General features: G+C 36.1%; 8 protein-coding genes across 8 annotated transcripts; 5 read left to right on the forward strand and 3 right to left on the reverse strand. All coding sequences in view use genetic code 12, as the record gives it.

Moving 5' to 3' along the window:
* On the reverse strand, positions 1-1,823 carry J8A68_002212 (uncharacterized protein; the record flags this gene model as incomplete). The annotated part of the gene is made up of 1 exon (XM_049405939.1): positions 1-1,823. A coding segment is annotated over one exon (1,823 nt), but the record flags the coding sequence as incomplete, so codon positions are not given.
* A 2,919-nt stretch (positions 1,824-4,742) lies between these two features.
* J8A68_002213 (uncharacterized protein) lies at positions 4,743-6,278 on the reverse strand (the record flags this gene model as incomplete). Its single annotated transcript, XM_049405940.1, has 1 exon — positions 4,743-6,278. The coding sequence occupies one exon, from the start codon at positions 6,276-6,278 to the stop codon at positions 4,743-4,745; it is 1,536 nt and encodes a 511-aa protein (XP_049264476.1).
* A 2,809-nt stretch (positions 6,279-9,087) lies between these two features.
* Positions 9,088-11,397, forward strand: J8A68_002214 (uncharacterized protein; the record flags this gene model as incomplete). Its single annotated transcript, XM_049405941.1, has 1 exon — positions 9,088-11,397. One exon carries the CDS (start codon positions 9,088-9,090, stop codon positions 11,395-11,397), a length of 2,310 nt encoding a protein of 769 aa, XP_049264477.1.
* Positions 11,398-11,797: 400 nt separating this feature from the next.
* On the forward strand, positions 11,798-14,110 carry J8A68_002215 (uncharacterized protein; the record flags this gene model as incomplete). Its single annotated transcript, XM_049405942.1, has 1 exon — positions 11,798-14,110. One exon carries the CDS (start codon positions 11,798-11,800, stop codon positions 14,108-14,110), a length of 2,313 nt encoding a protein of 770 aa, XP_049264478.1.
* Positions 14,111-14,764: 654 nt separating this feature from the next.
* CNS1 (HSP70/90 family co-chaperone) lies at positions 14,765-15,994 on the forward strand (the record flags this gene model as incomplete). The annotated part of the gene is made up of 1 exon (XM_049405944.1): positions 14,765-15,994. The coding sequence occupies one exon, from the start codon at positions 14,765-14,767 to the stop codon at positions 15,992-15,994; it is 1,230 nt and encodes a 409-aa protein (XP_049264479.1).
* Positions 15,995-16,232: 238 nt separating this feature from the next.
* On the reverse strand, positions 16,233-18,908 carry J8A68_002217 (uncharacterized protein; the record flags this gene model as incomplete). The annotated part of the gene is made up of 1 exon (XM_049405945.1): positions 16,233-18,908. The coding sequence occupies one exon, from the start codon at positions 18,906-18,908 to the stop codon at positions 16,233-16,235; it is 2,676 nt and encodes an 891-aa protein (XP_049264480.1).
* Positions 18,909-19,388: 480 nt separating this feature from the next.
* J8A68_002218 (uncharacterized protein) lies at positions 19,389-20,306 on the forward strand (the record flags this gene model as incomplete). The annotated part of the gene is made up of 1 exon (XM_049405946.1): positions 19,389-20,306. The coding sequence occupies one exon, from the start codon at positions 19,389-19,391 to the stop codon at positions 20,304-20,306; it is 918 nt and encodes a 305-aa protein (XP_049264481.1).
* Positions 20,307-20,636: 330 nt separating this feature from the next.
* On the forward strand, positions 20,637-21,926 carry TUF1 (translation elongation factor Tu; the record flags this gene model as incomplete). The annotated part of the gene is made up of 1 exon (XM_049405947.1): positions 20,637-21,926. One exon carries the CDS (start codon positions 20,637-20,639, stop codon positions 21,924-21,926), a length of 1,290 nt encoding a protein of 429 aa, XP_049264482.1.
* Positions 21,927-22,078: the final 152 nt, after the last annotated feature.

Below are 22,078 nucleotides of genomic sequence, written 5' to 3' on the forward strand. Positions count from 1 at the left end.
ATCTCAAGTTGAGAGTCTTGGAAAGATTCAGCATCGGGAACGGAAGAAGGCTCAGCTTCTTCATCGGTGAAAAATGTCTCACCCACCGTGGTAGGAGATCCAACATCCGCATCCGAGGAATACTCATTGTCAGCATCTGTGGAAGGTTCCACTTCGGTGTCAGAAGATGATTGAATAGCTCCAATGGTGTAATAGGCATCGTCACTCGTGGAAGATTCGACGTAATTATCGGATAACGCATCTTGCAAATCGAAAGATTCAACATCTGCCATTGTAGAAATTTCAGCCTGGAAATCAGATTCAGCATCAGCAATTGTAGAAATTTCAGCCTCTGTGTCTGTTAAGGTTTCATTAATGGAGTCAAAGTCAGTTTCTGAAATGTTGGAAGATTCAACATCTACATTTGTGTATGCTTCAACTTGGATATCTATGGAAGACACATTGTCTAAGTTTGTTGAAAGATCATCTTGGACATCTAATGATTCAGCCTCAGAAGATAAGGATATTTCAAAATAAACTTCTGTAGCTTCAGTTTCTGCATGCGTGCTACTTTGGGTATCAAGATCTGTTGAGGGCTCAGCTTGGGTGTCGAATGTAGATTCTGATGCTGCATCTGATGAAGGATCGTCTTCTTCGTTTGTCGTAGTTACGTCAGCAGGAGTTGTAGATGATTCGGCAACATTTGAAGTATATTCGGTATCTACATCGGAAAAATAGAATTCAGTTTGAGCTTCTAAGGAAGTGTCCTCTGTACCTAAGGCAGACTCAGTCTCTTCGGAATAATATAAGTCAACATGCTCATTAGCTGACGATTCAAATTTGGTACCTGCTTCTACATTTGTTGAAGAGTCAACTTGATCATCTACCGAAGATCTATCATTTTCATCGGGGTAAGATTCAGTAGTTGCATCGGAGGTGGGTTCTGTTTCTTCAACTGTGGACCATTCGATACCTTCATTTGTAGACGGTCCACCTAGGGCTCCTAAAGTATTTTCAGTATTGTGTTTTGTCGAAGATACGTTATCTGTGTCAGTAGCATACCCAGCAACCTCATCAGACAATGATTCAGCAATGCCTTCGAAAGAAGATACAGGTTCTTCATTTGTGAAAGACTCAGTGTCAGCTTTTATCAAATTTTCAGATTGTTCAGACTGCTTAGACTCAGATTGTTCAGATTTCTCGTCAGATTGTTCCGCTTGCTCAGCTTGTTCTTCAGATTGTTCAGCCTGTTCTTCAGATTGTTCAGCTTGTTCAGCTTGTTCTTCAGATTGTTCTTCAGATTGTTCAGCCTGTTCTTCAGATTGTTCAGCTTGTTCGGATTGTTCTTCAGACTGTTCAGACTGTTCAGATTGTTCGGATTGTTCGGATTGTTCGGATTGTTCGGATTGTTGAGATTGTTCAGAGTGTTCTGCTTGTTCGGGTTGGTCTAGACCTTGTGCAAAAGAGCCTAACACCGTCAATTGCGTAATTTTCAGGCAATTATCATCAGGCATTTCCTTCGAAAATAAACCTGACGAGCAAGCATACAATGGTGGATCGACACCAAGAATATCACCTTCTTGATACATGGTCCAAATAAATGAATCTGGTGAACCTCCTGGAAGAAGGAAACCATTTGCATCTTCACCGATTATATCTCCATTGAGATATAAATTTGGATATTCGTGCGTAAACTCACTTGCATTTTCTTCGTAAGAAGTCAAAACACACGAGTTGGGATTGTGGCAATCAATATATTGGGTAATATTAGAAAAGTAAGTTAACTGGAAAGCGCTGGCTAATGATGCAAGAAGCAAGCTAGTTAGCAAGTCCGAGATTCTCATTCTTGATGTCTTTATTTGAATGAATCTAGTGGTTGCGTATGACAAAAAAAGGAAATAGTATTTCTGTCCAGGTGGTCAACTTAAGGGGGGTATAGCAGTCCTTTTATAAGTAAATAGTGGATACCCATCTCGGCGACGTTGTATCTCTATTCGTAGAATTCGTGTAATCGTTGCAGCCACTGGTAGGAAACTAATTATACTCTAAAGTTTATTCCCTTGTGATGTCGGCCCAGTTGTTATTTGTGCAGTATTATATTCCTTGGCAATTAATGGTTATGTAACCTCTTAAATGTATTTCCACAGGTAGTACGTTGAATTATCTGAAACAACTGTAGCAGAGGTTTTTTTTCGCAATAACTTTAGCTGCGAAATGGTCGTTTTCTTCTTTTTTCTGCTTCGTTTAGTGAGGTGCCGTTCATAGCTTTCTTTATTGATATGAGTAAAAAAACAGTTCTGTGGTAGAACATGGTGGCACGTGCCATGCGGGAGCTTCTTGGTGAGTTCCTGGTGGTAGCACATTTGGAAGTCAATAAGGATGGTTTGGTTGAGGGGTAAGGGAGGGGAGGATATAGGAGGGGAGTATGGGCCCGGGCTATAACAATGAGATTAAGATAATCATCAAGAATGGTGTCCCGAATCATTGTCCTCGGATATTAGATTGGATATCCGAAATTGTGCCTAAGAATGAGGGCCATTTTCCTGAAAGAATTAAGGTTTAATTCCAGAACGCGTTTTAGTTGCAATTTAGATAATGCACTTAGAGTTATTTCAAAAAGATAATCACCGAGAATTGTGTCCAGAATCATTGTCAATTCTAGTGGGTATCCGAAATTGTGCTTTCCTGAAAGAATTAAAGTTTAATTCCAGAAAGCGACATTTTAGTTTCAATTTATATAATGCACCTGGAGTTATTTCGAAAAGCACATTTGGCTATAAGTGTAGACGCAGTCTATGAGATGTAAGCGAAATTTAAGGGACGAGCAGTTATATATTTAATTTCGGAGATATTACAAATAAATACCTCTCCTATATGTGATGCATAGATAAAAGTAATTAGCTTAAACAAGTTCTATAATCTCAACTCCAACAAGGGTAGAACTCCACTCTATGTAACATTAATCCAAAATGCATGCTGACTTCTGCAAGTACGATTTTGCATTCCTATTACTTCAAGTCTCTAAACCAGCGTGTTAATTCAACCGAGAGGAGAACTACATTCACCCCACGAGCCAAAAGTCCTAAAGTCCACGGCATGCATAATTTCAGAATTCATCCTTACAGTAATAACATAAGCGTTAGATATTTGTCCTATCACCGCTAAGAAATTAACTACTTCTGCGAAACTTTTACAAGGTTTGGAGAACTGCAATATCTAGGGGTAATCGCAAGGTTTTACTAATCCCTTTTTTTAATTTTAGTTTGGCTCAAACCAGTTAATAATAACCACCAATTAGAGATCTCTAGATGGAAGAAACTGATCTTATTTATCCTAAATGAGTGTATACTATTGGAAATCAAATGAATGATGATTTAACTTCTAATTTAAGGTCTGACAAAATTTTCAGTGAAATCATGCAGATTTATTATCCCTTGTGCTTGAGATTACTAACGATTAGATAATTTTATAGGAAATGCTGCATAAGTACAGATCCAAGAAAAAAAATGTAAAGAAATAAGTAGCTACATGTGTACATGTTCTAACAACTAGGCTAAATTATGCAAAGCGCTTCGAGTCTCCTCTCTATTATAACCTTTTTTTTTCTTGTGTCTGTATATCGGTAACTAAGAAAAGATCTTCGGGAATTTTATAGATCTGTAGCATTTACAATCATCAGCGAATTGAAGGGGTGGTAGGTCAAACAAAGTCAACCTGTTTCTTTTATAGTGAAATATTTGGTATTCGTTGGATTCTTTTATTTTTCGCTACACTATGCAATTAGAGGTGGATAGATGGAAAGTCTACTCCTATTAGTTCTTGCAACTAAAGAATTTAAAATGGTTTTAAAATTATTAGTTATATTCTAAAATGGACCCTGGTAGTTTTGCTAAGAAGGATTGTCTAATGATCAGATGACATGACGCAATACAGAGTTGTAATTTTTTTTCCATTTTGTCTTATTAAGAGAATGGCGTACAAATATTGCTCTGTCTAATAGCCCTGTCCTTTCAAGAAATATTATTTTCATTGAGGTCTGTTGTTTCTTTCCGGTCGGTTAAAATCTTTTCCGACTGGAACTAAAATGTCCCTCGTCGGATTTCTCTGTTGGCTAGAAATACGATTTGATACATTATTCCAAGAATCCGTCTTTACCGATTAAGACCCCTGAATAATATAATAGACATTGCAAAAGTATACTCTCATTTTCAGTTGTTCGATATCTGTGATCGTGGGAAGTCGTTTCTGTATGTAGCTTTCACCGATAAAATCATATGCCCTATTAATTCACATCATTTACTATCCCATAAAGAGTTTGTAAGTCTGACGGTTCCTCCGGGCCATCATTCTGTCGTTGATATGTCTCTCATAGGAGAACGTTTTTGTGGTTGGGGAATCAATAGATGTAGTTGCTTGAGTCGTCCTGTGAGGATACCCTCGAACACTCTAAAGCAAAACTTTGAGTTTAACATGTCCAACAAATTACTAACCACCCGGTAATATCCTCTTAATATTCTCTCTCCAGGTACACAGAATGGAATAGTAGCGTAGCTATCTTTTTTAGGACTGGATATGTCAAAACCCCTGGCCGTCAAAGTGGGGTCAAGGTGGAAATACATGTGCGCAACTCATCCCCTGTTAACTTTGTCTTTGCCAAAAAAGTATTCCGATGGATCACAGAGGTACCAATTATCAAGTTAAGTAGAACGTACAAAGGGATTCAATATATTAAAGAACAAATTCTATACAATAAAGAAAGGCATTTAAACAAAAAGTACAAACCAAAACATAAAAGCTAAAATTCCAACTACGGTAAATCCTGGTCTGGTTCCCACTTCCGCATAATCTGATACACCTGCTACCACAGAAGGGTTAACTTCTCTGCCAACATCACCTTCACCATTGCTCCTACCAGTACTATCACTGGCATCATTATTGTTAACAGTGATAGTTTCAAAATAGAAGGTGCTCTGGATGACTCTAGTAATGACTTTTTCAATAAACTCTTCACAGACTTGTTCTTCAGATTTCGAGACGGCATTTGTCAAGGTATCATGAACCTCTTCAACCAGGGAATAATAAACTGTCTGAATTGTTGTGCATGTTTGGCAATCATTGTCATCTTTACATTCGGTAGTTTTTTCTTCTGTATTAGGTTCAGTTCTTGATGATTCTTCTGAAGAAGGTTCAGTTCTTGATGATTCTTCTGAAGTTGGTTCAGTTATCGATTCCTCTGAAGTAGGTTCAGTTGTTTCTGAAGTTGGTTCAGTTGTTGATTCCTCCCACGTTGGTTCAGTTGTTGATACTTCTGAAGTAGGTTCCGTAGTTGATTCTGATGGTTCGGTTATCACTTCTGAGGGTCCAGTTGTATCTTCTGAAGGTTCGGTCGTCTCCTCTTCGGAGGGTTCAGTGGTTTCATCTGAGGATTCGGTAGTTTTATCTGAAGGTTCGGTAGCTTCGTCTGAGGGTTCTGTTGTTTCTTCTGATTGTTCGGTTGTCTCTTCTGAAGGTTCGATAGTTTCATCTGAGAGTTCCATTGTCTCTTCTGAAGGTTCCGTTGTCTCTTCTGAAGGTTCGGTAGTTTCATCTGATGGTTCAGTTGTCTCTTCTGAAGGCTCGGTAGTTTCATCTGAAGGTTCGATAGTTTCATCTGAGGGTTCGGTAGTTTCATCTGAGGGTTCGGTAGTTTCATCTGAGGGTTCGGTTGTTTCATCTGAGGGTTCAGTAGTTTCATCTGAGGGTTCGGTTGTTTCTTCTGATTGTTCGGTTGTCTCTTCTGAAGGTTCGGTAGTTTCATCTGAGCGTTCCGTTGTCTCTTCTGAAGGTTCCGTTGTCTCTTCTGAAGGTTCGGTAGTTTCATCTGATGGTTCAGTTGTCTCTTCTGGGGGCTCTGTTGTTTCTTCTGAAGGAACAAGTGGCACGTAGCCTAGCACATTGAATTCTTTAACAAGTTCGCAGTTATTGTTTTGAACTGAAAATAAACGATAGGAGCAACGATATATTGGTGGATCTACTTCAAGAATATCACCTTCGGGAGACATAGTCCAAGTGAATGAACCGAATTCACCTCCAGGAGTAATATAATTGTATTGACCTACACCAATTATTTTTCCATCGAGCAATAAGTTTGGATATTCGTATGTGAATTCATCTGCCATATTTATGTTGTTGGTCAATATGCATGAATTGGGTAAAATGGGGCACTCAATATACTGAGTGGCATGATAAAAGAATGTCAACTTGAAGGTGGTAGCGAGTGACGCGAGAGTCAATATAGCTACCAATTCTGAGATTCTCATTTTTGGTCGAATAGAAATTAAACAGGTTATTCTGGCTAACGAAAGAAATATTCTTCTTTCTTCGAAGAAACAAATTAGGGAGCAAATCATCCCTTTATAAGGAAAGGAATGGTGGGACGATAATTTACAAACCTCATGCACTCTCAGAATAAGTTTATTCAAAACCTTTTTAAATTTAGGAAATCGTACTCTACTGCTCAGATCTATTTTTTGTTAAAGACAAAGAAACTCAATATATACACTACAGTTGAGACTTGAGTATTTCAAATTGTGACTGGGGTTAAAAGGGGTCCTTGATTTATCTCTATATTAGTAGGGCCCTACAGATGGGGTCAATGTAGTGGATTATCGGAAAATTTTGATATTATCCGGAATAGTACAGTTTTTCGCACTTAAGTTTTGATTGCAAAATCGATTCAACAGGTGCTTTTTTTTGATACTGCAAATTTATGTATCACAACTCCTCAGTTTTAAGCGTCTTCATGTGCGAGGAAAGTTGAGGTTATTTGCTATAAATGAATGGGGTAGGACTGGGCTATATGTATTGGGTATCAATAGAATACTCAGTTAAATGTCTTGAATCCCTGAAAAGAATAACTACCAGGCGGAAACTTAACGTCTACTGGTGGTCAAAATAAAATTGGGAAATTGGGAAATCTTATTTTGAGTTTTACTAACCACTCAAAAATGAAAGAATGGTCACGTAAGGGTAAGAAGTTTATGAGATTGTGGGTGCCAAGAGATTACTTGAGTGGAGCAGCAAGAATAAACTTCCTCGAATGATCAGATTTGGCAGGCTCACATATGGATCCAAAAGAATTAACTATCATGATTTTTTTTAAGCTATTAGATTGCTTGCATGTTTTATTAACAAGTAGGGAAACTAACGATCAGATAATGCACGACCATAGCAATAAATCGCCAGGAGCTCTGGGACATATTTCAAGGCAATCTCTAAGTTAGTTCCAACGTCAGCATGATTGTAATTAAGTCAACCGGGGGAGACGTGTTGGATCGGTTAAATAAAGGTCACGTAAGGGTAAGAAGTTTATGAGATTGTGGGTGCCAAGAGATTACTTGAGTGGAGCAGCAAGAATAAACTTCCTCGAATGATCAGATTTGGCAGGCTCACATATGGATCCAAAAGAATTAACTATCATGATTTTTTTTAAGCTATTAGATTGCTTGCATGTTTTATTAACAAGTAGGGAAACTAACGATTAGATAATGCACGACCATAGCAATAAATCGCCAGGAGCTCTAGGACATATTTCAATGCAATCTCTAAGTTAGTTCCAACGTCAGCATGATTGTAATTATGTCAACCGCAGGAGACATGCTGAATCTGTTAAAGTTGACATTCATCGCCAAAGCATTGGGATGAATCAGCAAAAGTTTTTTTGTTATTCTTTTATGTAAGAGAACATAAGTCTGAAAGTTTATCTGATCAAGGATTCCTCAAATTGAGATGGACTTCAAGGTTTTCCCTGAAATAGTTTTCCCAAAAATAGGCTTTAAGGAATTTATTCAATGGGATAAAATACCCCTTAAACAATTTAAAGGACATTTTGTTTTTCTATGAATTTAGGCCGAGGATTTTCTATAATTTATTTACCAGCTAAACCATTACTAGCTATCCAAATTATGATTATTGAGAATTGCTATTGATGCTTGGCGAATCTCTTGAAAGTAGAAGGATTTGCATTCTTTTTTAAATATTGTTTTGTTTAGAGGATATTGTAGAAAACTTACTTTAAACCTAATTATTAATTTTAGTATACATTATTTAGTTATATATAAGAGTTCAAAATAAAGCGCATAGCTGTACATCCTATCTCAGCTAGCCAGACACTAGTGAGATTATTATAATGAAGCTTAACTCACTAGTAGGGAATTAAAATAGAAAATTAAAAGCTTTCACCATTGGTTAAACTTCATGGAAAACAATAACCAGGCAATATTTGACAGGTGTGTACTGTATTTTCTTAATGAGGATTTCTTGAAATGGTAACCCTCTGTAGTGTTCCAAGAGGGCCTGGGAAGGTCCTCTTTTTACCATCAATTTCTCGATTTGACTTGTTGAATATGGGTATAGCTTAGATAGGATTTGCTCAGGTTCAAGATATCCCAAATATACAACAAAATGCCACATATTTCTCCTTTGTTGAATATTTCATATATGATAACGAAAGATTATATAGTCTGTATCTAGCAGATCTAAGTACGAAAATTCATTGTTTGTTGTGCATAAATCCAATTGGCAGCAAGAAATTTTGCAGCAAATTCGAACAAATTACATACCGCGAAACAGGTTTTTCTTCTCAACAAAAAAATGATACAAAGATCCTTTAACTACGTTGTCCATAATCCTAATTTAGTTGTAAAGCGCTAGGAATTGATTTTAGTTGTTCTAAGCCCGCGTGAACTTCTGGAGGTTCAATCCTGGAATAATTGTAAGACCTGAGATCTGGTGGTGGGGCGGTGGTGGTGTGTATAATATTATTTAATAAAAGAATAAAAATGCAACTGTTACAATGGCGAGAAAGAAAAAACGTTTTTTTTCCTCTCGCCTTATTAGAGAAAATTATTTTTTAACGGTTGTGGCCAACTTCTTCTTCTTCCGGCTTCTCATCTCATGGCTCACGGCACTTGCAGTCATTTATTTCTTAATCCCACACTTTTTTCATTTAATTAATTTAGCCAGTCAAATTAATTGTTAAAATTCATGAGAACTTTACAACTGATCTAAAAATAACTCATATCTAATACTTCATATCCCATTCGTTTCCTTTGTATCAATAACGTTTTAATGACAAGGACATATTTCCACCACGAAATGTCACCACCGCAAGAACAACCTTCCACTCCTTCTACACCTCCACAACCACCACCTCCTATAGCTAATGAAGATGAACTTTTGAATAATATCTTACCTTCTTATCACATGTTTCAATCTACAATATCTAAAAACTTAATTCCTACTAATGAAAATTATCGAATAGATCCCCCGTTATATGAAATGACTCCAATAAACTCGGCAACTACATCATTGTTAAATTCACGAGTACAATCACCAATAGATAGTCTACTAAATTCATATAATCCTATGCATCAGGATGATCATATGCAAGAAGAACAAACGGATTATAATCAACAAAGTGACGATTTATGGAAGAATACTATATTGGCAAACGTAGATAAATTACCCAATTTAACTAATTCAAAGGGATGTATTTCGGAACATTTAGATATAAATATTGTATTTACTGAAAAAGTAGGTCAAAAGGGAGTTGAGCCCACTATTATTGATCCATCAACTCGAGAATTCATTCAAGGAGATTATATTCACGGATATGTCACATTTTTAAATAAATCTAATCAACCAGTTCCATTCGATATGGTATATGTGGTATTTGAAGGAACTTTGACTATCTTAGATTCCACGGTTAGTGGCTTATTAGATCTTGAAAAACCAGCTACTAGATTCAAGTTTTTAAATATGTTGGATTTATTTGCCAGTTGGTCTTATGCCAATATCGATAGACTAATTACTGACAATGGAGATCCTCATGATTGGTGTGATGGAGAAACTGATCCTTATGATAATACATTGTTAGCTATTGATGTGAAACGATTATTTCAGCCTAATGTAACTTATAAACGATTTTTCACATTTAGAATCCCAGAAAAATTGTTAGATAATACTTGTGAAGAACATTGTTTGCCTTTACATTGCGAAATACCGCCTACATTGGGTATTGACCGTATTACTACACCTCCTTCGGTGATGTTGGCTAATAAAGAGAATTTAATTCGTGATTTGGCGTCGATTGATAGTAGTATTAGCTATAGTGTTGATGCAAGAATTATTGGGAAGGCTAGTGATTACAAGTATCCCGTGGAAAAGGATCAATATGTCGTATCTAAATTGGCAAGTTGTCCAATTAGAGTAATACCGTTGCCAAATTTAGAAAATACTTATCTTGAAAAAGAATTAGCAGTTGAGAGACAAGTTTATTTTAAAGCATTCTTGGATACAATTATAAATAAGATTGAATATGGTCATGAATTATTGAATCAACCTGTTGCTCTACGTTCTGGGAACTTGTTAACTTCTACGATGAGTAATGAAATAAATAATGATGGTAATAAATTGAGGCAGTTATATGATGTAGCTGGCAGTACTATCACTAAGACTCTACATCGACATAATCATAAGCCAGGCAATAGCGACGATGATGATGTTTATCAATATTTAGCGTGTTTAAAAAAGAAAACTATAACAGGAAATACAAAACATTTGGGAATAATTTCATTATCGTCTATAAAGAATAATTATTATATAAATTATACACCACCTGCCCGATTTTCCAAAGGCAAACGAGTCATCAATACTGAAATCAATATCCCAATTGAATTGACTTACTTTATTGAAAATTTAACAACGTCGAAGCCACACCTTCCTGAAATCAAAGCCATAGATGTTGAAATCGTTTGTCTTACAATTAGATCAAAAAGGCATCCAATCCCTATCGAATTCACACCCGATATGTTCTTCCCTGAAAGACAAATTGAATCGAAGAATTCCACTACTGGAGACAATCAACCTCCTAATTTCGATGCGATCATAATTAAAGAATTCCAAAAAAATTATTTAACTGAATTTCATAGATTGATCAAAGAATTGAGTAATGATGTGATTAGAATCGAGACGAAATTATATCGAGATGTTAAGAGTCTTGCTTCTTTAAAGACGAAATATATCAATCTTCCTGTATCCAATCTTGTCTTCAAGACAACTACTGAAGGTGGAGGAATTGGCTCACATACGAATATCAAAACCGTACCTTGGAAATTGGAAACTTCTTCATCTACTGCTGGTACTGGCAGTAATGAGAATTCACATGCCTTATATACCAAAAAATTTACTATAAATTTAGATCTTAATAATTGTAGTCTCAAAGGAATTGAATCTACATGTCATGGCTTGGATCAGATAGTTTTGGTGCCTAGTTTTCAATCTTGTTTGATTAGTAGGGTGTATTATCTAAAAGTTTGCGTAAAGATGATTCATGGGGAGAATTTGATTATTCATGTTCCTTTAACTATTCAACGATAAAAATAGAGCATTTATATAGAAAAAGTATCTAATTAATTAATTAATAGCATTAACCTATGGGGTAAAATAAGATTGCAAATTGTATTTCTGTCATATAAAAGGCAATCGTAAGTTTTAAGGGAGAATGACGTGGTAACGCTGCCCTGGTGCTGCCATTCTGTCAAAATACTTAAAATCATCAGACGATGACTATTTTTATTTTTATTTTTTTTCTGGGTGTTTCGCATTTTACGTCAGATATTTTTTTTTTCTCGTTTTGTCCAACCAACTTTTGGCTCAGTCCCAGCCCCCGCCGCCATTCTAGAAAAAAAGCAGCCATCAATTAATCTGGCTCAGTTTATCACTAAAAGGTAACTACTTTAGAGCAAGAGTACACACATACTTCTAAAAAATCGACGGAATGGAAGATCGGAATAAACTAAATTTAAGATTGTCATCACTTTCACTACGGCGCAATGGCTCAACATCTTCCAATAATAATGATCAAGATCCAAAAGAATTAATTAACATCTTACCATCGTATCAGATGTATCGATCAACCATTAAGAAGAACTTAACTCCAACAACTGAAGACTTACGTACTGCCCCACCGATGTATGAATTGACACCCCTTTCATCTTGTAATTCTTCAATACATGAAGATTACTTTGGTTCAATTGCTGACTCACTTGCTAATTCCCATGCTAATTCGCTTGCCAATTCACCTGTTTTAGCCCCGCAACAACCAGATGATGACATTGACGCTGATACATTATTGGAAAATTCACATAAATTAAAACGTCTAAGTTCTACTAATAAGGAAATATCACAATCATTAAGTATAAATGTCTATCTTACTGAATGTATTGGGAAAATAGGTGAACCTTATAAGATCATCGATCCTTTATCATTAGAACTAAAGCAAGGACAATATATATATGGATTTGTCAAGATCACTAATAAAACAACCAAAGACATACCGTTTGATCTGTTTTCTGTTCAATTAGAAGGAACTTCAGTATTTGGAAAACATCAAAAGACTTTAACTGAGCCTCCCTATCATATTGATCGATTCTTGACTATGTTTGATTTTCATGCCAGTTGGAATGATGCCTTTTTGGACAGATTGGTTACTGATCATAATGACCCATTCGGCTATACAGTACTTAAAGATCCCATTGATAATACTGAAGTGCAATTGAATGTTCACAAAGTGTTTAAACCAAATACTTCATATAAGAAATTTTTTACTTTTAAAATGCCAGAGAAGTTATTGGATAGTGCATGTAATCATAGTTTGATTCAACATTTACAATTGCCACCAACTCTAGGAGTAAGTAAACATGAAGTCATAACGTCATTACGACAAAAGTGGAAAAGCAGACCAGCTCCTGATTCAAAACAACATCAACATCAAGAACATGATGAAGGTCATAAGTATAAGTATGCTTCTTTGACTCAAGATTTTGCTATTGCTGATACTTCGATAAGTTATTGCGTAAGTGCCAGGATTATAGGAAGAGCTTCGGGATATAGCGATCTAGTTGGTAGTACTAATGCATTAACTAAACAAAATCCAGATGAGTTTGTGGTTGCAAATGAAGATTATACTTATTTGAGAGTTATACCTGTTACAAAACCCTTATTTGAATTAAATCGATCAATGATCCATCAAGAGGCTAGATTGTTATATACGAATATGTTACTTAAGATTCAAGAGGCCATTGAATTAGGGAAAGATATTTTGCAAACCACTCCCCAGGAAGAACGAACGAATTCTCCATCACCACCTCCACCACAATTACCTGACCTTCAACCTACTTCTAGTAACGTTGAAATGGCAAAAATGCAACAATCATATTATTCAAAAGTAAATCAACGTGAAGATCAAACTGGTTCTGCACTGAAGCGACCCCTGGATTTATATGAAGTATTTGCTCCATTTAAGAAAAAATCAGTATTTGGGAAAACTTCCAAATTAATTGGATTAATTGCAATTTCCACTCCGAGAAAGGAATATAAAATAGACTATATCCCGCATATAAAGAAATCTAACAAACCCATAAACACCAAGATTTCAATTCCTATAGATATATCATTCATATTTGCCGAAAGTCAAACCAGTAGTGCATCAGCTTCAACTACATTACCCGATTTCAAATCCGTTTCGGCCGAAGTCGTAGGCATAACTATTAAATCCAAACGAATTCCTATCCCTTTGGTAATCCATTCAGAAATGCTTTTTGAGAATAAAAACACCAATGGAGACAATTTCGATGTTTTGATTATACGAAAATTTCAAAAATTATCCCTTGAATTAGCAAAACTTCTTCGTGACCTTGGACAACTGAGACTAGGGGTAGATAAACAATTAATCCGGGATATGAAATGCTTATCAAACCTTTCATCAAAATATACAAATTTAAAATGTAAACAAATCTCAATTGATGATGGTAATGGTACAGATACTCATAAGAATCTTGCATCTATTGGCTGGATTAAAGAAAAAGTTTCCCACGATCAAATAAAGTTTAGTAAGAAGATCAATGTGGATCTTGATTTATCTGATTTGAGTATTAAGCCAGCTCCAAATACAACTTTGGGTGAATTTTGTTTGATTCCAGATTTTCAAACTTGTTTAATGGCAAGAGTGTACTATCTTAATCTTGATTTTAAATTGAATAATATGGAGAAGATAGCACTCAAAGTTCCTTTGATTATTCAAAGGTCGTAAGTAACTAAATAGATCAACAGCCTATAAATTATAAATACATAAGCATAGAATAGATTTGTATACTATTCGGAATTGCGCTACCATTTCTAAAGAGTGATTATCGTGTGACAAACGCGTGATTTATTTGGCGCGGCTCAATTTGAACTTTTGGTTGCAAATAAAATGTGGTCAAAATTGTATAATTATACCATCGCAAAGAATATATTGATTTGGTCGTTATATCAAAAAGAGGGTGTTAAAGACTTCTGAGTAGATTCTGATGATTCGTAACTGTAACTGGACTATTTTAAAGATTGTTTAATTCTGACTATTTTGGTCAAAAATTCACCGATAATTCTTTTCCTGGAGGAAACTTGAGAGAAGAAATGGCGCAACACAACCAACCTAAAGAGACTTGGAACTATGGAAAATAGAGAGCGGCCACTTACTAGAGAAACCAAAACGGCATGGAATATCAGATTCACTCATAAAAGGATTATCCCATAGAGTATGTGATTTTTTGCAATTTATAGTACAAACGATCAATAGTCACTTTGTAGCAATTTCGCACCTTGAAAAAATCATCGCAAAAAAATAAAAAATAAATCTTAATTATAAAATTTTTATTAAACTTCGTTTATCATCATTATTGATCTTTCTAGATTTCCACTACCCATGTCTGTAGAAACACCACCACAACCACATCCACAAGAAGAACAGGTAGATAATACCGACGAACAATTAGATAATACCGACGAACAATTAGATCACCTAATTTCAGAATGGGATAGAAGAAGATATGTTCCCAAACCAGGAGAACCTGCACTCCCACCTCAAATCTCCCAATTCGCCAACAAGACCACTGACGAAGTAATGAAGGAATTAAATAGATTGCCATTCTTCATGACTCAGTTGGATGAAACTGATGGTGAAGGCGGAGAGAATGCAAATCTTGAAGCTCTTAAATCGTTGGCATATGAGGGTGAGCCAGATGAAATTGCTACTAATTTTAAGAATCAGGGTAATGAATGTTATAAATTCAAGCAATATAAACATGCTATAGAATACTACACTAAAGGTTTGGATGTTGATTGTGGGGTTGATAAGATTAATTCTGCGTTATATTTGAATCGAGCTGCTTGTAATTTGGAATTACATAATTATAGAAGATGTATTGAAGATTGTAAGAAATGTTTAGGGATTGATGAGAAGAATATCAAGGCTTGTTTTAGATCAGGGAAGGCATTTTTCTTGATTGATAGGTTTGATGAAGCAATTGGAGTTATAGAATATGGATTAACCATCGATGCAAACAATAAAGATCTTTTGAATTTATTACAACAAGTCAAAACCAAACAACAAAAACTTGAAGAAATCAGAATCAAGAAAGAAAGAGAAGAAGAAGAAGCAAGAATGAAACAAGAAATATTAGAAAATTCAATTAAATTAAGACATTTTGAAATCATCAAAACTTCAAACCCTGCAGAATCCTTAAAATCTTCAAAAATACGATTGGAAGATCCAAAAGATTATGAGTCGCAATTAATCTTCTCCGCGATGATTTTATACCCAACCACAGATGAATTCGATTTCATAGACGAAATAAGTGAATTAACCACCCCCTTGGAGATTTTGGAAATGGTTTTGAATAGACCTAGAGAATGGTTTGAAGATCCAAAACATAAGGATTTCTCAGTTAAGAAATTAGAATGTTTTATGGAAACTGAATCAGGTGGATTAATTAAGGTTGGTAAAAAAATTGAAATCAATAATGCTTTGATGAATGATAAATCAAAAGCTCCATTGTTTGATAATGCACTTAGACTTTATGTGGTGCCTAAACCAGATGTTCCAGATTGGTTGTCACAATGGAATAAACAAGCCGCATTGGCTGCACGTAAATAGATCTACATACCTTCCTCTATATTAATACTTTTAATTAACCTTGTAATAATAATACCCAAATATATACTCTATATAATATTTCCCTTTGATGCTAACTATGACGCTTAAATAATGATGGTTAAATACCATGGATAACCCAACCCATCCCTTCTCAAACACGCACACATCTCACCCCCTATGTTCATTCAATCTATTAATTCGATAATTATTCCGAAACTCACGGTAAATCCCCTCAACACTACGTATGCTTGTTACTCCATTTCCGCAGATCCCGCAGGTTCTTGAATATAGCAACCAAATCCAACACTGGCGGACCTTTATCAAACACAAGCCCAGGATCCATTCTCCCATTCACATTCTCCATCAACCTCTGCAATTCCGGTGACCTCGCCCATGGTTTTAAAATATTTCGATCTCGATTAGGAGAATGTTCATCGTCAGATAGGACTTCTGGTAGATTTTCCGGAGTGACTTTCTTGCCTGGAGGAGTGGAGACTAATATAGTACTCCGGGATCTCGGCTTGGCCCTGATTGGTGATATCGCAGGTGGTGTTGGATGATTGACTTTTCTTCGTTTGGCGGGATTGGTTTCAGAATTGAAGATTCCCCTGGCTGCGTCGGGAAGAGGCACGGCATTTCCTGTTTTGGTTCGCATTGGTTTATGTAATGATGGTGCTGGTGGTAATACTGCCTCGAGCGGTCTTCTAATGGTTGTCAGTTTCAGTGCGATTGTAGCAATATGCAGCGCCGATGCTGATGAGGATGGTGCTGAGGCTGTGGCGTGTTCTCTCGACATTGCATGTGATGAAGTAATCCGCAGGTCTTTATTTCCAACTCTCTCGATCGAGGATACGGATGTATGCCCCGTCCTAACAATTTGATTCTCCGATACATGTTCTGATTTCCGCTTTATTCCATACTGATGCTGATCCACAGCAAGTTTGACTCTCTCACCAGCTCTTGGTTGATGTTCCATAATTGACTTCTTCTTTAATGTAGGAATCGCCTTAAGTTCTAACCTCAATGGCGGTGGTGGCGGTGGTACAACCTTCTTAACCTTCCCCAAATCTCCTTCATTTCCAGCATTTTCCCAATCTGCTCGATTTTTTATAGGTGACGGATTCTTTACTTTGTGTCTATTGATCCATTGCGGATTATTGGCATTTAATGTAGTCGTTAAGAATCGATTTCTTGTAGTAGTGGTCACTTCTGAACCTTTTACTGATTTCGGTTTGGTTATTTTTCTGATTGGACTTGTTCTATTCAATCGGTCAAGCATCTCCGGCAGCAATGTTCTTGCAGTTGTGGTTGTGCGTAGTGGTGATTTTCGTGATTTGATTGGAGATTTGGCAGTGAACGATGGTGGGAGCTTAACTGGAGATAATGCACGGAGTCTATCTACTGTGCTCCATATTGCTTCTGGCGATTGTATTTTCCATTTAGGGGACGCCGGGCTGGTGTCTGGCTTTAAAATTGGCGATCTGTGTTCGGAGACACTTGTTTCTAGATTTAATGAAGGGGATTTGTTTTCGGAGAAAGTAGTTTCTTTTCTCCATTGTGGTGATTTGGCCCCATCCCAAAACTTGATTGCCAGGTGTTCCTCTTTCATGTTTTCATCATCTGTGGAAAAATGAAGAATTCTTTCTCTCTTTTTTGGAATTTCCTCCTTATCATCTGCGTGTTTGTTCACCAGACCATTCGGTACATTTTTCTCTGGCGTTGTGTCATCTTTTATTCCAGCTTCCGCTACAGGATCTGCAGGCAAGTTGCTAAGTTTCTCGGGAGACTGAGCTGCCGCTTCTCTTTGAGTAAAAGGAATCCATGGAATCTTTGGTTCCGAACTACTACTACTATAGGTATTGAAAGATAACTTAACCGGAGAAATCTTAAATCTATCCCGAATTTCAAATCTATTATTTGTAGTTGCAGCTCTTTCTTCAAAACTAAATTCTCTACTTGATGCCATATCCAACTTTTCCATAACTCTCAAAGCATTTGATTTTACTTTATTGACCTTTTGGACAGCCGATTTAGGAACTAATGGTTCTCTAGTAGGAAGTGAGATAAAACTTCTGGGTGTTTTCAATATTTGAGATTTTTCTTTTTCACTATTAGATGAATATGGAGCATCACTCTTTTTGGATATGTAGGATGTCTGACCAATCAGCTTTTCTTCTTCTTCTGGTTCATCAAACTTTATTGGGTCAAATGTTGAGATAGCAGTACTTTTCCTTATCCCTCTTTTGATAGCTAAGAATGAATCATCTGAACCTATTGAATCTCTCCTTTGTTCTGCCTCGACCTCTAGTATACTGACAATTTTGTCTGATTTTGGATGACTTATTGCATTATGTTGATCTTCTACTTGAACTTGAGCACTTTTCACAGGTGACGTAATTCTCCTTACTGTGGGACTTGATTTAACACTTGTAAATGCTGTATCAATCAGGACCTTTTGTTGTTGTTGTTGTTGCTGCTCTCGCACTTGTTGTTGTTGCTCTCGCACTTGTTGTTGTTGCTCTCGCACTTGTTGTTGTTGCTCTCGCACTTGTTGTTGTTGCTTTATTCTTGGATGAAAACCAAATCTGGTGGGTGAAGTTGATTTTGACGACGGTTGAGGTTTAGCAATTGAAGGCGAACGTCGTAACAATTCACTTGTTCTAATAGTAGTAGTTGGAGTGGGTATCAATTTATTAGTATCAACTCGATGTTTCAATACATTATTCATGAATATATTTAGGGAATCCAAATGATTAACGGTATCATAATGATGATCTTCAGTGGGCGTAAGAATTGCTAAGAAATTCAGATATGATTCATTTAATACCCATTGCGTTCCTCCTGGTACAGATATTTCCTTATTCTTCTTATTCTTCCTGACTGCATTGGCAGCCCAAAGAGAAGAAGTCGACATTTGTCCTTCTTTCTTTTTCGAAGTGATTGTTATTTATGTTTGAAGATCGAATTGTAAATAAAAGTTTTTGTTTACAAATCAAGCAATGAAGCAACGCGTTATTCAAAGGCAGCGCTGCCATTTGATAGAGTCCGGGTAACCACCCTTTCAATTAGATGAAGCAAGATATATAAGCTGGATAGTATAGCAAATAACTTCTATCAATGAGAACCTTTTAAGAATGTAAGCAATGGGTACTAAAAAACATGCCATAGACACTCAATTGTCAACTGTAGAAGTGGAGCTTAGTTTTTTGAGTGACATCATTTTTTTAGTGTTGTAATCTGAAGGCAAAATACGAAGATCAAAAAATATAGTGCAGTGAGACACGAGGGGCCATTTCCTGGGGATCTATTTATATTTCTATTTATAATTACAATTAGAGTACATTTTATACAGGGTTTTAGATATAAACATATATAGCAAAGTAAAGGAATAACGATGATACATTATGATATGTTTATGAAGAGAGAAGAAGGAGATTTAGAACGTTGTTCAATCTATGATGGAGCATCAACCGTTAATCTAGTATTTCTGATTCTAATCTCCTTTGGGATTATATTAAGTTATGTACCACAATATATTAGAATACATCGTAAGAGAACATCTGAAGGTTTATCAACTAATTTCTTATTGTTAGGTTCATGTTCTTCCATTTTTACATTGACTAATATCATTTTAATTAGTTCAATTGCTAGACATTGTTGTTCTATTGGTGCTTTAGATTCATTCAATTGTTTCAATTCCCAATTAAATCTTATTCAAATTGGTATCCAATGTACTTGTGCTATATTAATCCTTGTATTAGTATTGTTATGGACTAGAGATTCAATTAAACAAGATAAACATGAATATCATAGAATTGTACAAGTAGGGAAATTAGTTGCCCTTCATGGAGCTGTATCATTATTACAAGTTATTATTGGTTTATCTTCAAATAAAACTATATTGTACACCATTGCCAATACCAATGGATTATTATCTACTTTATTAACAGTTATCAAATATGTACCTCAGATTTATACTACTTATCAATTAAAACATCCAGGTACTTTATCTATTGGGATGATGTGTATTCAAACACCAGGTGGATTCATTTTTACAGCTACATTATTCTTCACTAAAGGGTCACATTGGAGTTCATGGGTTTCATATTTAGTAGCGGCTTCCCTTCAAGGTTTCTTATTAACACTTTCTATTTATTATGAATATTTTAAGGATGGTGGTCATGGACACGCCGAAGAATTAGAAAGAGAAGCTATTGAAAGAATTATTAATGAGAATCTTCATGAGCAATTAGAACATCCAGAACAACTGGAATTAAGAGATGAAGAAGGAAGTCCTCTTCTTTCCGATTAACGCCAGTACCTCCATTGTGTAGAGAAGTAAAGTTCTTTTTATAGTAAGTACCTTTTTAGTAAACGATTCCTAATGATATTAATCCAAAATTAGATTACATAATCAATGGGGGTAACACTAAAAGCCGAGTCAAAACCCGTGCCATGTTTCCTCCACAGTAACATCCAAACATCAATACATTACCCAACATCTACAATTTCTTGCGCATTTCTTCTCACCAAACAAACGAAAGGAAGAGAAAAAACCCACCAATGGAAAAAAATTTTCAACGTTTTGTTTAAACTTGGACTTCCTTTCTTTCCGTAACAACATTCTGGTGAATTTTCAACAATGAGTATTGCTGTCACCTTACGTGCTGCTCGTCCAGCTTTCTTTCTTAAGAATGCCTTACGTTCTGTTCGTCCTACTTTAACTAGATCTTACGCAACTTTTGTTCGTTCTAAACCTCATGTTAATGTTGGTACTATTGGTCATGTCGATCATGGTAAAACCACTTTAACTGCTGCCATTACCAAAGTTTTATCTGAAAAAGGTGGTGCCAATTTCTTAGATTATGGTTCCATTGATAGAGCTCCAGAAGAAAGAGCTAGAGGTATTACCATCTCTACTGCTCATGTTGAATATGAAACTGAAAAGAGACATTATTCTCACTGTGACTGTCCAGGTCACTCTGATTATATTAAGAATATGATTACTGGTGCCGCCCAAATGGATGGTGCTATCATTGTTGTTGCTGCTACTGATGGTCAAATGCCTCAAACCAGAGAACATTTATTATTAGCTAGACAAGTTGGTATTCAACGTGTTGTTGTTTTTGTTAACAAGATTGATACCATTGATGACCCAGAAATGTTAGAATTAGTTGAAATGGAAATGAGAGAAGTCTTATCTGCTTATGGTTTCGATGGTGATAACACTCCAGTTATTATGGGTTCTGCTTTATGTGCTTTAGAAGGTAAACAACCAGAAATCGGTTCCGAAGCTATCATGAAATTATTAGATGCTGTTGATGAATATATCCCAACCCCAACTCGTGACCTTGAACAACCATTCTTATTACCTGTTGAAGATGTCTTCTCTATCTCTGGTAGAGGTACTGTTGTTACCGGTAGAGTCGAAAGAGGTGTCTTAAAGAAGGGTGAAGAAGTTGAAGTTGTTGGTTCTGGTAAGCCATACAAGGTTACCGTTACTGGTATTGAAATGTTCAAGAAGGAATTAGACTCCGCTATGGCTGGTGACAACTGTGGTGTCTTATTAAGAGGTGTCAAGAGAGATGAAATTAACAGAGGTATGGTTTTAGCTAAGCCAGGTACTGCCAAGGCCTCATCTAAGTTCTTATGTTCCTTATATGTCTTAACTACCGAAGAAGGTGGTCGTCATTCTCCATTTGGTGAAAACTATAAGCCACAAGCTTTCTTCAGAACCACTGATGTTACTTGTTCTTTCCAATTCCCAGAAGGTGAAGGTGTTGACCATTCTGCTATGGTTATGCCAGGTGACAATGTTGAAATGGTTGGTGAATTAATCAAGCCAACTCCAATTGAACTTAACCAACGTTTCAACATCAGAGAAGGTGGTAAGACTGTTGGTACTGGTTTAGTTACCAGAATCATTGAATAAGCGGGTTAGACCTAGAAATATTCTATATATAGTGATTCTTTGAATGATTTTACGTAAAGTAGATCATTTTCTCTGTACATAGTCGAAGAATACTTATGAAGTTGTGTTTTGATTTAAACTGTGTAATATCTACAATGAAGACGTCTCTTCTT

The sequence above is a fragment of the Hemisphaericaspora subhashii genome (genome assembly GCF_019202705.1).
Source record: "Hemisphaericaspora subhashii strain CBS 10753 chromosome Unknown scaffold92, whole genome shotgun sequence".
NCBI lineage: Eukaryota > Fungi > Ascomycota > Pichiomycetes > Serinales > Debaryomycetaceae > Hemisphaericaspora > Hemisphaericaspora subhashii.